Below are 14,219 nucleotides of genomic sequence, written 5' to 3' on the forward strand. Positions count from 1 at the left end.
CCTTTACGCATTACTTTTAACAGTTTGAGACATTCCAAAAATATTTATATATATATATATATATATATATATATATATAATTATTTATTTTGTAAGCAGATAATTATTGCTATTTGAATGGGATTTTTATTTTTTTACTCGTTGATTAATGATGATTACATAAAAAGCTTCAAAGCTGCAGTGCGTCACATCTGAAACTATTTCGCTCATTTTTTCCTTTTCTTTTTTTTTTTTAGGCCGTGTCCTCTGTCTCCTCCTTGTGGAGAAAAGAGGAGGTACAAAAACACTGGCTTCACCAGTGGGGTCCAGGTCACTTGTACATTGTTGGATGTCGTCAGTCTGTCTTAAATGAATCAAACGTACGTACGCACTGCAGCTGCCTTGCATTCATTCGTATTGCAAGAGAAAAAAGCAGCAGCAGTTGTGAAGCAAGGAGATTGCCGTGTGATTATTACCTTATTGCGTCTGTGGGTGGCGCTATGATTTGATGAGATTTTTTTTTTGTTTTTGTTTTTTGGGGTTTGTTTGTTTATGGAACGCTTTCTATTGAAGGCGGCGTCTGCGATGTGGAGATTAAGGCCGCGGCGCCGTATTCTCGTCCCGACGTGGTGGTGGCCTCCGCCTAAAATCACAAGCGGCCGTCACTTGGCATTCATCCGCAGCGCCGTCCGTCGCGTCGCCGCGGCAACTTTGTTGGGCGGCTCACATTGTGACAAGCATTGTGACACCTTGTTAGATGACACGGGTTCAATGAAATGAATGAGGAATTACTTGCGAGAGCGACTGAAAAAAAAAAAAGAGTTCGGGCACACGGAATCAGATGTTCATGATGCGATTAGATGGAAAGATTTTGTTTTGATTCTCGAAAACACTAACATTCAATGACAAGACATTGTTAAGGAGTAAAAAGCGCAGATAGTTAGCAAGCACAAATTCAAGTCAAAGAGCAAAAATATGACGTTTCCGCGGTAATGACTTTCCAAAGCCATTTATGTCCTTTTCAAAATTTTGTCAAAAACACGTACGGTATCTCAAATCAAAACCATGTTGTTCAAAGTCTCATCAAAACTAAACGTACATTTTTAATCAAAAATATTTTTCTAAACCAATCATCACCAAATCAATCTCCAGTCAAAGCCTAAACACTTTTAAAAGCATTTCGAGAACCTTCAATGTCAACCATTTTAAATGCGCGCAGCTACAAAAGCAAAACATTTCCCAAATCGCGTCTGTCCAATCAAAACCTTTTCCAATGCGCGTACGACAACAGAAAATTCATTTTGGGTGAAAACCATTGATAGCGCATCTCCAGTCTCACATTTTCAGAACCATGCGTCACCAATCAAAATCTTTCACAAATTCGTATTTTTGCTCATCAAAACCGTTTGAAAAGCATGCGTCTCCCATTTCAAAGACGACATCTCCAAACAGATTTCTACATTTATTATTATTATTATCCATTTAGAATCAAATCAAACCCCTTTCCAAAACCTCATTCAGCTCAAAGTGACAATCTTGCAACAATTGCAAAGTATTAAAAGTATTAGCAATTTGCCGTCAGCACTGTTGATCACTTGTACTTCATGCCCAAAATGATTATTCGAAGGATTTAAAAATCATTAGGAATTTTCGACACAAAGCTCAAAGTTCATTAAAAACAACTTTGACTTGTTTTGATGAACTTTTTCAAGCAGGCAAGCGGATGAAGTTGACATACAGGAGGAACACTGACAAATGCGGCAAAAAATTTACTCAATATGGGGGGAGTTGGAAGCGGGGGGTTATTTTTAGGAGAAGTGCGCACACACACACACACAAACACGAGACCTCAACAAGGAAGACAACTTGTGCGGCGCTTCCGCCCTTTTGGTTTGCCGTTTCACACTTACTTCTGCTTTGGCCAACATGTTGGCTTTCTGCCGCCGCAGATCCGACTTGATGAAGCCTGCCGGTCAGTCAAAGACGACACAAACGCATACAAAATGTTCATTTTAGTGATAATTGGGTCATGTGGGGATCGCGAGACATAGTTAGAGTTTAACACCCCTGATTGATTGATTCAATTCCCTGTAAAGTGAAAATAAATATGTCTTGAATATTTGGCAGAACACAAAGAAGAGTTCAAATAATAATAATAATAATAATAAAACAAAAATATTTGGCAATTTTAATCAAAGCAGGCTCACAAAATTATGACAAATCAAGTTTTGCCTGTCTTAAAAAAAGCCAAGAAAAATGGATGCTGCTCTATCTACTTCGCAACAACGAGGCACTCTCAAGCAACCGCGCCATCCTGGAAGCCCCAAACCACACACTGGTTTGTCAAGTCACATTTAAAAAAAAAAAAAAAAAAAATACTGTGACTTGCGTGCACGCACAGCTGACAAGGAGGCGCTCTAAAGGCAGCCACAACAGCGGACTACCCGGAAGAAGATGTCTTTACGAGGTGTAGGCATAGCTAGCTAGCTAGCTAGCTAACAATAATCTTCAAGTGCATACAATTTATTAAGAAAGAGATCTCTGAATACTTTTTTTTTTAAATCATTGATTCAAAAAGGTTAAAAAGGTGCAAGCCAATACTGTTAAATATGTCAAGAAAAAACATTGCACAACTGGAAGGCGCGCAAATCATTAACCCAAATTTGCACTAAAAAGGTCTGGCAGCAAAAGGCAACCTTTGTAACTAAATAGCTCACAGTCCATTTAGGGAGGGGGGGGTGCGGGGGGGGGCTGTTTGTGGCTATTTGGTTGCAAAATTCACTTCAAGTCTTACTGCTTCAGGAGCAGGCTTTTCAAAAGTCTTCATTATTAGCTCAACCAACTGTGCAAGAACATCAAACTTGCCTGATGACATCCCTGCAAAATGCGCCGTTTTCATCAAATAATTAACGTATACAATAAGATAATCAAATGAAAACTTTAAAAACTATCAAATATGTACAGGGGGGGGTGCAATTCTGATAATACTTGAGATAGATTTATAGAAACATTTAGCACAAATCCCAAAGTAAACTAAGTAAAAATAAATCATTAATAAATAAACAGTCACTTAAATAGTCAAATTTTTTCCTCCACCCAAAAAAAAAACTAATATGCAATCATTGAATTAAATGGGTTTTCCCTCTTTTAAAATAATGACTACAAAATAAACAAAAAAGTTATTTCATTTTCAAAAAACACATTTCTTTCTTTAAAAAGGCACGAAACGATCAAGTCATGAAAAAGGACTGATATTACCAATTGTGTAGATCAATCATTTTCTTCTGGCTTTAACACACAAAAAAATCCTTCCTTCTCAATGAACAACACCGACACGAGTTTACACAAACACAAATGTACGTTTGTTTGGCCTTGGAGGAGGTCTCGGCTGTTCTGGTGATGGGAAACCACGGGTGCATTTTTACAATGTCAAGCGAGCGGCTTAACATTCTTCCAGAAACGAAGCGGAGCGCGAACATAAGCACACTTTCAAGCCTGCCCGCGGGCGGCCATTTTGTGTTCGTTACTTGACGTGACCATCGACTCGTTGGCTCTCGCTTACCTGTCATGATGGTGCCCACCAGCAGGAAGACGCACAGGAAGATGTTTCCGGGCAGCGTGCCAAATTTGTCAATAATTTTGCCTTGGCAGATGGTGAAGATGATGCCAAACACCTGCACGGGCACAAAATGAAGGCCCAAACACAATAAACGCACATTTACATTCACAAAAAATAATTTAATTAAATGCTGTCAGAAATGTCTGAAAAAAAACAAATAAAAGACAAAACATACGAAAGAGCGTTATGGCTATACGGAAATGTGAAAAAATAAATCACGAGATTAAAGTTGTAATTTGATGAGAGTTAAAATATTGTCCGATCCCGATCTAGTCCATCGGATCTATGTAAAGTCTAATGAGAATAAAGTTCTGACAGTTGGAAGAAATACATTGAGACTACAGTCGTAATATGAGAAAAAAATTAAAAAAATTATGGTACAAAAGTTGCAATTTTGCGAGAAATTTGCAAATTTATAAGAATAAAGCTGTCATTTTATGAATATAGCCAACATTTTATTAATATGGACTTTTAACTCTACAAGAATAAGTTGTAATTTTACCAAGCTTGTAATGTCACAAGAGGAAACATTTCATTTTGATCACTCCAACGAAAAGGTCATATGACAATAATTTTGATTATCTGATTTTATGAAAAAGTCTATTTTACATTAATGAAGTTATGATTAAAAAAAAATTATTAAATTAAGTTTTCATTTTCAAGAATAAATTCAGAATACTAAAATAAGGTCTAAATATTGCAAGAAGAATATACAATGGCGAGAAAATGAGGCCTCATTTTTACAAAAAGAAAGTCAAAACTCTCATTTTCAAAAAAAATAGTGTCGCAATAGTGCCTGAAAAAATTCTTGTATTAATATGAGAAAAAAAAGTCCAAATATGATGAATAAAATTACCTGCGCCGAGCAGTTGAGTAGTCCGGACGACGTTCCCTCAGATTCCGGGTAGGTCAGCTCGACGGCGTACTCGAAACCCAGCGGCAGGTAGCCTGTCATGAAGAACCTGAAAAACGTTCACGCCAAGAAGAAAGTTGCATTTTTCCCAAGAATGCGAGCGAATTCTGACTTCTATTTTGTTTTATTGCTTGGTAGTGGCTGACAAACCCGATAACGTTATCAGGGAGTATAACACACATTCCAGCCGGCAAACTCATCAAAACATGAGCAGAGATGTTTCTCAAGCTGGCTTCCACGTATCAAGGTGCAACTTCTCACCTCGTTTGTCGATTTTCAAGCCTCAAAAAAAACACAGCGCCGCATGCTAACAGCGCCGCATGCTAAAAGCGCCGCATGCTAAAAGCGCCGCATGCTAAAAGCGCCGCATGCTAAAAGCGCGACTGAGTCGATGAGCAAGAAAGTCAGCCCGTTTAAAAAAATTAAATAAAAGAGAGTGTAACAAAGGCCAGCGTGTGAGAGAGGAAGCAGTTGCGCAATGTGAATGAATCAGATTGCGACACCGCTTTTACCAACAATGGAAGTGACACGTTGCAAGGAGATTCTTCTTCACTCTATTTTTAAATACATTTCTGCCTTGAGATACAATTATCACTCTAATATTGTACTTTGTAAAAACAGTCATAACATAAATAAAAGTACTAAGCGGATTTGTCAATCATGATTCATTTGCTGCGGCTCCTCCTGGTATGCGCAAACGAGTCAGTTCCACTCAATCTAAATTTATTAAAAGTCCATTTTCGCTGAGGGTAAAGACGTACGTGCACCGTTTGTGTTCAAATATATTCATCGCCCAGGCATTGTTGTAAACCGTTTGTATGAGTTGCGGAGGACCAAAAATGTCCAAATAAAATAAATCAATAAATAAAAGTGAAGACGTGCACATTGTCTGCCACAAGAAATAAGCAAATATGAGAGCAGAGTGTTTTTATGTATTAATTGACAATTAATTATATTTATATAATTATTTCGTATTTATTTCCACAATAATTTTTATTTACTTGTATTTATTTATTTTTTATTTTGCCTCTTTTGGCCCTCCATAAGAGTTGCTGCTTCGTGTGCGACAAATTAGCAGTTTCAAGGGTTCGAATTTCTGCACCATTGATGCTAATTTCCATAGTCATCTATGAGGTTAGCATTCAGCTAGAAAAGTATCTTTACATACATTAGGCGTTTAAGAAAGTGGGATTTTTTTTATTTTTTATGATCTGTCGATATGTTGGCTTTTCCACCAATAAACAAGGTTTTCACCATCCATTTGAAATTGATTACTTTGCCAACGATACCCGAGAACTCCAGCAGTGAGGAAGACCACCCAAAGGTGGCCGAGGTTGAGCGTGGCGGCGTAGACGATCATCCCCACCAGAGACATGAAGTACACGGCCAGGGTGGTCTGCCTGGAAAAGAGCACAAGACGGCTGGTTTTCGTACCTCCAGCAAGTACTGCATATCAAATACACGCACTTCCCACACCAGGAAGTTAACGTGCAGACAAAGCACACACAGACAAACAAAAAAAAGAACATCAACGCTCAGGCTAAATTTGCATGAAGCAACAATGTTTGGACATTCCAGCATTTGCAGGACAATAAGATAGGAAATAAACAACAACAGGGGTGCCGGTTAACCACACCTGGATAAACAACCCACGATTCCTTATGTCCAAACATGAAAACAAGCAAGAGGTACAAGAGAAATGTCAACAAACACGCGCTTGCGTGCTCTCCGTTTTGGACACTCACTTGTAGGTTTTGGTCCGGTCCAACCACATCCCGCAGATGAGGGAGCCCACCATGCCGGCGATGACGATGGTCAGGCCGATCCTGCCGGCGTTCACCTCCTCCCCCTGGAAGGGACGCAAGCACCTCCGTTTATTGACGCATCAAACCCTTGCAAGGACCGACATATACGATTCGGAAAACGCGGCATCATTTGGGGGTCAGGCACTGATTTGAAGGGAGGCCTTGATTTGTACTTGATGCATTTTTATCACAAACTGCCGGTCGTTTCTATTTTGCCGTCTTATTTTCCCCATTTGTTTACTTCTTCAACTAGATGAATTATTGGAGGTGCGCCGTCTACTAGGGCGGCGGCCACTATTTGAGGAAATAAAATTCCCACACAAAAGAGTACCAAGCATCTATTCGGGGTTAGGCACTGATTGTTGCACCACTTTTATTGAGGAAGTGAAAAAAAAAAGGTGTCTATTGAGGCGTGGCATTTATTTCACTTCAATTCAATTTTGTCTCACGTTTGACGACTTTTTGTGAATCTTGACGATCCTACCATTTGAGGAAATGGAATATGATTCACGAGTGCTCCCAATGGGCCAATTTAACTGCATAGAGTACCAGGCATCGACTATATGTGGGGTAAGGCATCGATTGTTGCAGCACTTGTTTTAGAAGGAGGGAAAAGATGAGGCGTCTTTTTGAGGTATGGCATTCAATTTGACTATATAATACTCTCTCATGTTTTGTTTTTTTTCAATTGTTTAAAATGTTCAAGTGGAAAGCATTCGACGAGTAATGGAAACAGAGTCGAGGCCACAATTGGAGGAAATTTGCAGCACATTCATCATTATTAGCAAACTGCAGACGAGCAGGCCTCAACTAGGGCAAAAGCTTCTTTTCTTTTTTTACCTGCATTAAACAATACATTCATATTGTATACTGATTTCCACAAAAAAAAAAAAATATTTGAATAAAATGTGAAATAAAACAAACATTTTGCTTTCTTTATGCATGAATATTGCACCATGTTTTTTTTCCCCGATAGGTGGTGAAAAAACATATATTTCAGATATGGCAGTTATTAGTTCAAGTAATGTATTATAATACATATTATTGTGTTATTTGAGGAAATTAAATAATTGTAAAAAAAAAAAAAGTACGTTTCAATTACTGTATTTTATTGTTTGCATACAAGACTTCAAACTGTTTGACTGGAATTTCTCCTGAAGTCTAATGTTGTGTAAACGGTCTCATTGACCCCCCGTTCCGGTCTTCACAGTGAGCTTCTGCTTCCTTTATTGACTGTACATACAGACAGCGATAAAACCAAATGAAGGCCGCTGCCGAGTGTTTGCTCTTTTTGTCCGCGAGCAGGAAATGAGGAAGCGAATGTCGGTTTGAATTTGAACATTGCTGACATCAAACGTGACGTTCCAACATTTACTCACATGGTATCACCATGTGATCGATTTGGTCACGCGTGTCACTTGTCACCTCACCTCAAATGCTCATTTCAATGAAGAGAGTTCAGCAGTTACTTTTTGAGATCCGGGGGGGGGGGGGGGGGGCAAAATCATCTTACTTTCATTTTCAAATCATTTGCATGCCTTACCGGGTAGTGTTCGATGATCATGCGGTTCAGCAAGGTGCCAACAGCGTAGAAACAGCCCACGTTCAAGCCTGGAAGAGAAGAAACAGACAAATTAGGGAGAAAAAAGTCCAACACTTGATGTTAAACAGATCCTCAAGGTTTTAAGAGTTTTTTTTTTTCCTCATGTGAAACGACCAAAAAAAACAGGAATGAAAGCATAACCGTCTTGGGTGGCGCAGACAAAGCATCAGCGTCAACATCTTTTTTTCAGGCAGCTGTGACTTTTGAGGAATGCCTGCGGATGCTTTTCGGGCCAATTCCGAAAAACAAAACAAAAACACTGCTGCTCTTTTTCCTATTTAACTAATGGCTGGGATTGATCTGTTTTGCTTGTGTTCCAGCACAAACAAACGGAGACTCATCAAAAGCGTTGAGGAATCAGGGTGCAAAAGACCTTTAAAGCAGAGATGCCGTTTGATGTAGACGTTTTTATTAACCCGCAATTAAGCAGAAAACAAAGAATCGCACCTGGGGTTATTTAAAACAATCGCATATTTTTAGCTTTGGAAAGCTGGCTTAGCTTAATGCTAACAAACAATGCAAAACGTCATTAACATGCTCATTTTGGCTAGCATGTAGTTACTGTTTAAAAAGCAACAAAAGCAGTCGAATTAGAATTAGCATTAGCATTAGCATTCATGAAATGTATCTTACATTTCTTGGATGACCTTAATAATGAGAATACAGGCATTTCTGGACTATAAGCCGCTACTTTTTTCACTTGCGGCTAAAACAAAGGTGCGGCTTATCCATCAGATCACAAGGGGGCGCACTATAAAGGAAGTGCAAGAGCGTTAGGCAGAGCAAAAGCAAACCAAGTGAGCCCAAATACAGTAAGAGAGACAGAACGAGAGCAAGACAATTTGCCCACCCATTATGGAAAAGAAAGTAGCGGGAACCCGATGCTGTAACATTAAAAACGTAACGTCGGGTGCGGCTTATATGTGGAACAAACTCGAGCTTATAGTCCAGAAATTACTGTAACATGAATTATATTAAGTTTGGTAGCACTACGAGCAAACACCGTCACGGCTCCCATTTGGATTGGAGGCACAAATTTGAGGAGTTCAAGGGGCATTTCGCAGTTCTGCCTTTTCAAAGATGACACGGGTTTGGGTCCAAGTATCGCACGTCTGGCATAGTTTTTCCATAAGTTGCATGCACTACAAAAAGGAACAAAAAAACGATACGCAAAGAGACGACGGCTTGAGTCGACCTCGCTCGTTGGTGTGGAAACTGGAGGGCTAATAATAGTCATGGGAACCGAAGGGTGTCAAACGCAAGGTGATAGAGGTTCGAGTTCAAGTTCAAGCAAAGTGAAAGGTTGCGCGGACACGGGACGAGAGCGCCCGAGAGCCTCGCATAAAAAGGCCGGGCGGCGGAAGGCTTTTTGGGTTAATCATCGGCAGACTGTAAACAAACTTTGGACCCCTCCAATGTCAACAAGCTGCCACCTTCTTACGAGGACTAATAACTCGCTGTGGATCTTTTACGAGATTGGCAGATAAGATCAAACTTCGGGAGCGTGCGAAGGATGCTGTGACCAACAGTTCGTAAATCACTCGTCATTGTCACTTGTCAAGTCGCGCCATTGGGCGGTCATCGATTGTGTCGACTTGAGACGGGGCTTCATTTTTTTTGTTGTGAGAACGATTCTTGTCAGAAGTGTAGCTTACTCCGCGACACGCGACCGAACCCGTAGCCATCAGAACCGGTGCGGCGCGCGTAGCAGCGACCTTCGGTCAGAGGCCACAAACGTTCGTTCCCCATCCAATAGCTGTATTGAGACGGGTACCGTAGGTGACGATGAGGAGGATGAAGGGCCTGTTGCGAAGAAGACGCAGAATGGAGGCGGTGTAGGAATACTGCTCGGGCGGGATGCTTCGAGCCGTGAACTGTGCTCGGGTCGGGGGAATCTTGGGACGCTCCTGGAAGACTTGGCGAGAAAGACAGACAGAAAAACATATACATTGAAAAGTTAATCATGGGGGGGAGGGGGGGGGCAATGTAATAGATAATAATAAAAATATGATTATTCCACTCAAATCCAAAAAAATACGCCCCAAAAATAACAATCACCACCAAAACATTAATCAGAATTGATGTTTTGGGCCTGTTGGTGTTTAAGCGAGGGGAAATAAAAACAGGCCGTTTTCTCTCAACTTAACGACTTCCATACAAGCAATTATCCCAAAATCCCGACATGAGAAAAAACAAAGCAACGACTGAGGGAAAAACTTTGGGCTTTCTTTCTTACATGCAAGAACATGTACAACACAAAACTGTTTGTCTTGTCTTTGCACTGGTCCATCGTGTGACCACTCATCCCCCTTTGCCTCAAGGCCTCGAATTTGCAGGCAGAAAAATAAACATTCAAACCAAAAGATATAAGAAAAAAATGTCAAGTACAATGACAAAGTATTCGATCAACAAATGTCCACACAACCAAAACAAAAGCCAACATTCACGCGACAGCACTGGCGGCAGCTGTCGCCGGTAAGTAAATCACTTTTGCTTCAAAATGGCTAGCATCCCCAGTTAGCATCCCCAGTTAGCATCCCGTCAACCTTTACAGATGGCCTGGCCAGCAGGACCGGAACTGACTTCCAAAATGCTTCTCACAACACGTGGGCTTGTTGTTCTGATAACGGCGCACCGCTGACCTTGCTCTGCCAATTTAAGACAAGTCAGCACATGAAAGACGTCCTGATGGAAGATATAGCTCGTCAAAACATCCCTCAAAATCTTAACTGCAGAACCTGGGTGACAATTGGGAGCTTCTTTTAGCCGTACTAAAGCATCTCTAAATAATCACGGCGTCCCGAAAATCCCCACGAATGAAAGTCACGAGCTAGCCTCGTTTTTGTAGATGGTTTGAATGCATTTAAAGCGATAATTGCGCGATACATTAAGCCAACTAACTTGACCTTCTCTGCAGTGATCAAAGTTGTGAAAAATGCTAGCTCGCTCTCTGTTAGCTTAGCCCGATAGCCCAACTAGGAAGTGTGGCGACCTTAAGAGACAAAAAGTTACGTTAGATATTATTTAACAAGTTGACCAGGTGATATTTGTAACCTAAATTATATGAAAAATGCATACTAGCTACTTGTGTTTTGTAAGCCTAGCCCTTTAGCGTGGAATTTCATCCCTGCCAGGAAGTAGGGCGAACTTTAACGGAAGGAATGACGTTGTCAAAAATGCTAGCTCACCACGTGTGACCCAATTAAGACATATGGCGGCCTTAGGAGACAAAAATGTAATTTCCTAAATTCTCAAACAAACAAAAAAAAAATATCTAAATTATACGTAAAACACAAGCTAGCTACTTGCCGTTTGTTAGCTTATTCCCTTAGCACGCGTGTGGCCAAGCACTCCAGTGTAACAGTCGAACTTGTCACAAGTGAAAGAATGAGTTGCCATAAGTGGAAAGATTTGAGGCCTTTTTTTTTCTTTTTTTTTTACATGTATGCTAAATCTATAGCTAACACGTCTACTTTAGACTGAAATGCAAACCTTTCAGTTTAGCTTGAGAAAAGAAACAACTATGACTGAAGTCAAGGAAATCACAACTGAGCGGACCACACAGTGACTAGCATCCCCCCCCCTCAGAGTCTTCTTTCGATACAAAACTTGACAGAAACGTCACGCAAAATGAAAGGCTTATGGCCCTTGCAGGTTTTACTACGCAGCATGAAGCCCCGTTACAAGGAATGAGAGTTGTGGAAAGAATGGTGCCACTATGGAATTCCTTCACAAGTCTCCTTTTGTGTTGCTGAATGCTGAATGCTAACTAGCATCCCCCCCCACCCCCACTTACAGTGTTCGTTCACAACCGCAACTCTCCCATGTGACAAGTCGACACAGAAGTGTAATTCTTTCAATACGATGCACTTCACTCTCCATTTCTGACTAAAATACACTAAATAAATCCTCCGCCGTGTATTTCACTATGTCAATTTGTTAGTGTAAAGTGTTCTCACGCCTACGGCCGCACTTCTCAGATACAGTTTTTGTCTTTACAGGAACATCCGAGTCAGCACTTTCATTTCATTCAATGATGAATGAATGGAAGAGCAACGAAAGAAACGATGATATGAGATGAATACGAGGGTGCGGTTTTCCAATAACTCAAATTTTTTTTTCCATCTGGTCATCCGGCGTATCTGATTTCTCTCTTACCGATGACGACGAGGATGAAGAGGAAGGTGGCCACGCCGGCGGTGATGTAGAACATGACGCTGATGTGGCGGGCCAGCTCGTCCATGTCGTCCACATTGGGCACCAGGATGGGGGGCACCAGGAACCCGATGGCGATACCAAGCTGCGTGCGACATCTTTTTAAACAGCATGACACGCTTGAACGATTTCACCGGAATCGAAAGAAACCAAAACACTATGTTTATTCAAATGTGTCCTCCACTCACACCTGCCAATGTCAGCCATTTGAAAAAAATGTCACACATTAGATCGGGGTGTCATTTTGATTTCATGCTGCCTGTAAAAAAAAAACACTTACACTTGATTTTTTGTTTCTTGAAAAATAAACACCTTACCCCTAATGGATGCCTTGTACTTAAATAAATAAATGCTTTCTCTCTAGATAGAGAAAAAAAAAAAAAGACAACCACTCACCCTTAAAAAAAATATATAGAAATCAGGCACTTACTGTAAAATTGAGATATTTAGCAAAACCTTTTTTACGTCAGAAAACAGGGCGCCAATGGACTTGTTTTCATTGAACTTTTTAAGACTGATGACCCCGAGAGTTCCATTAACTTTTTTTTTTTTAGAGACTTTTAAAACACCACCGAAAAAAAGCCCAACAGTCTTTATGGCCCTTCTCACCTGGTTCCCGAAGACGCCGATGGAGCAGGCGGTGGACACCTCGTTGGAACCGAACCACACGGACGCGATCCTGGACGGCATGCCCAGGATGAAGACCTGCGCCAGCGAGCAGCAGAACTGGCCCAGGAAGGTGACGGCGAACAGGTGCCGCTGGACGCTGCCCACCTTCAACCAGGTGCCGGCGCAGTTGAGCGCCGTGGCCGCCAAGGCGACCACCCGCAGACCCTTCTTGTCCAGCAGCCACGTCACCGGGAAGATGAAGGGGATGTAGGTCAGCATGTAGATCATGGACATCCAGTCGATGGTGAAGGCGTCCACTTGGTAGAACTCGGTGAAGATGTTGCTGATGATGCCGTACTGGATCCACTGGTACGAGTTGCACAGCGAGTAGGAGCTGAACAGGAGCGCCATGACCCAGCGGCGCTTGTACAAGCGCGTCGTCGCGCACACTTTGTCCGCCGATGCGGGCTCGCTCGGACCGGAGAGCCGCTGGAGACTCTCCGGTTCGTCGTCCCCGGACTCCAGCTTGGCGTGCTCAAGCGGCTCCTCGCCGGGCTGCTTCTTCTTCTTCTTCTTCTTCTCCTCCTCCTTTGAATCCCCGCTCATGGCGAGCTCGTCGGTGCGCGCGGGGCTCGCGCAAAACAGCGCATGTGGCGTTTGAACGACAAGGAAAAGTGGGGGAATTTATCGAGAAGAAGAAGGAAGAAGAAGCAACTTGAGGGAAGTTGTCGCAAGCCTCGCGCACATGAATGGAGGTCGTCGTCTTTGGGTTCAAAGTTGTCTGCGAGCGAGTCCGAACCGCCCAAAAAATGTCGGCGTCAATTTCGAAGTGAGTCAGATAATAAAAGTCGCTCGCGGCATTCAATGTGACCCCCCCCCCACGCCTTTCTTTTCTTGGCTCTTCCTTCCCCGAGTGTCAACACGTGGAAACCGTCTGACACCGTCCACGCAACAACCCGGACCTAATTTGCGGCGGGGGGGGGGGCTGAAACTGGCCCACGCCGAGTCACGAGTTGGTCCTAGTAATGACAAACACGTGCGACATTTTCAACTTGGGACTGTCAAGCCATTTTGGTAGACCACAAGTTTAAAGACATCCGGGTCATTTGTGTTGGCACGTGCTGACCGGAAGTAAGTAGAAGCTAACGATGACTTTAAAAAAAAAAAAGGAAAAAAAAGGTGTTGGCTATTTGAATATGTGCGCCCCCCACCTAGGGGCGTTCCCGTGTACTGCACGTTTTTCACAAACAGCGAGACAACTCCAATTAACTTGAGAAAGAAAGTGAGCGAGAATGACATGAAAGGAAAGAAGGAATGAACAAATGAATGATAGCGTCAAAGTAAAGAAGGGAGAAATGAAGAAGGTAGGATGTTGGCAAGGAAAGGAAGATGGGATGAAATGAAGACAGGACAGAGGGAAGGAAAATTTTAAGGATGGACAAAACGATAAAGATACTTTTTGAGAGTCCTCAACTT

The 14,219-nt window shown here is 41.9% G+C and overlaps 2 protein-coding genes across 4 annotated transcripts in view; both read right to left on the bottom strand.

Moving 5' to 3' along the window:
* Window positions 1–3,592, bottom strand: part of LOC147158909 (steroid hormone receptor ERR2-like) — a 98,520-nt gene extending 94,928 nt beyond the window's left edge. The window contains exon 1 of the mRNA XM_086060849.1: window positions 3,542–3,592. The gene's annotated coding sequence lies outside the window, so the exon portion shown is untranslated. The remainder of the gene's footprint in view (window positions 1–3,541) is intronic.
* The window catches only part of flvcr2b (FLVCR choline and putative heme transporter 2b), a 70,683-nt gene extending 56,854 nt beyond the window's left edge, over window positions 1–13,829 (bottom strand). Inside the window, exons 1-10 of one of the 3 annotated variants that reach the window (XM_086060845.1) lie at window positions 12,744–13,829; window positions 12,078–12,219; window positions 9,694–9,834; window positions 7,860–7,927; window positions 6,257–6,360; window positions 5,801–5,911; window positions 4,455–4,560; window positions 3,542–3,653; window positions 1,890–1,945; window positions 456–622 (exon numbers count right to left, since the gene is read on the bottom strand). In XM_086060845.1, the coding sequence (XP_085916971.1) occupies window positions 530–622; window positions 1,890–1,945; window positions 3,542–3,653; window positions 4,455–4,560; window positions 5,801–5,911; window positions 6,257–6,360; window positions 7,860–7,927; window positions 9,694–9,834; window positions 12,078–12,219; window positions 12,744–13,349 (1,539 nt within the window). In that variant the 5' untranslated portion in view covers window positions 13,350–13,829 and the 3' untranslated portion in view covers window positions 456–529. The remainder of the gene's footprint in view (window positions 1–455; window positions 623–1,889; window positions 1,946–3,541; window positions 3,654–4,454; window positions 4,561–5,800; window positions 5,912–6,256; window positions 6,361–7,859; window positions 7,928–9,693; window positions 9,835–12,077; window positions 12,220–12,743) is intronic. The other 2 variants (XM_086060846.1, XM_086060847.1) reach the window with 2 other exon arrangements.
* Window positions 13,830–14,219: the final 390 nt, after the last annotated feature.

Source organism: Leptonotus elevatus, chromosome 18 (genome assembly GCF_054856555.1).
Source record: "Leptonotus elevatus isolate MCC_2025b chromosome 18, RoL_Lele_1.0, whole genome shotgun sequence".
Classification (NCBI taxonomy): Eukaryota; Metazoa; Chordata; class Actinopteri; order Syngnathiformes; family Syngnathidae; genus Leptonotus; species Leptonotus elevatus.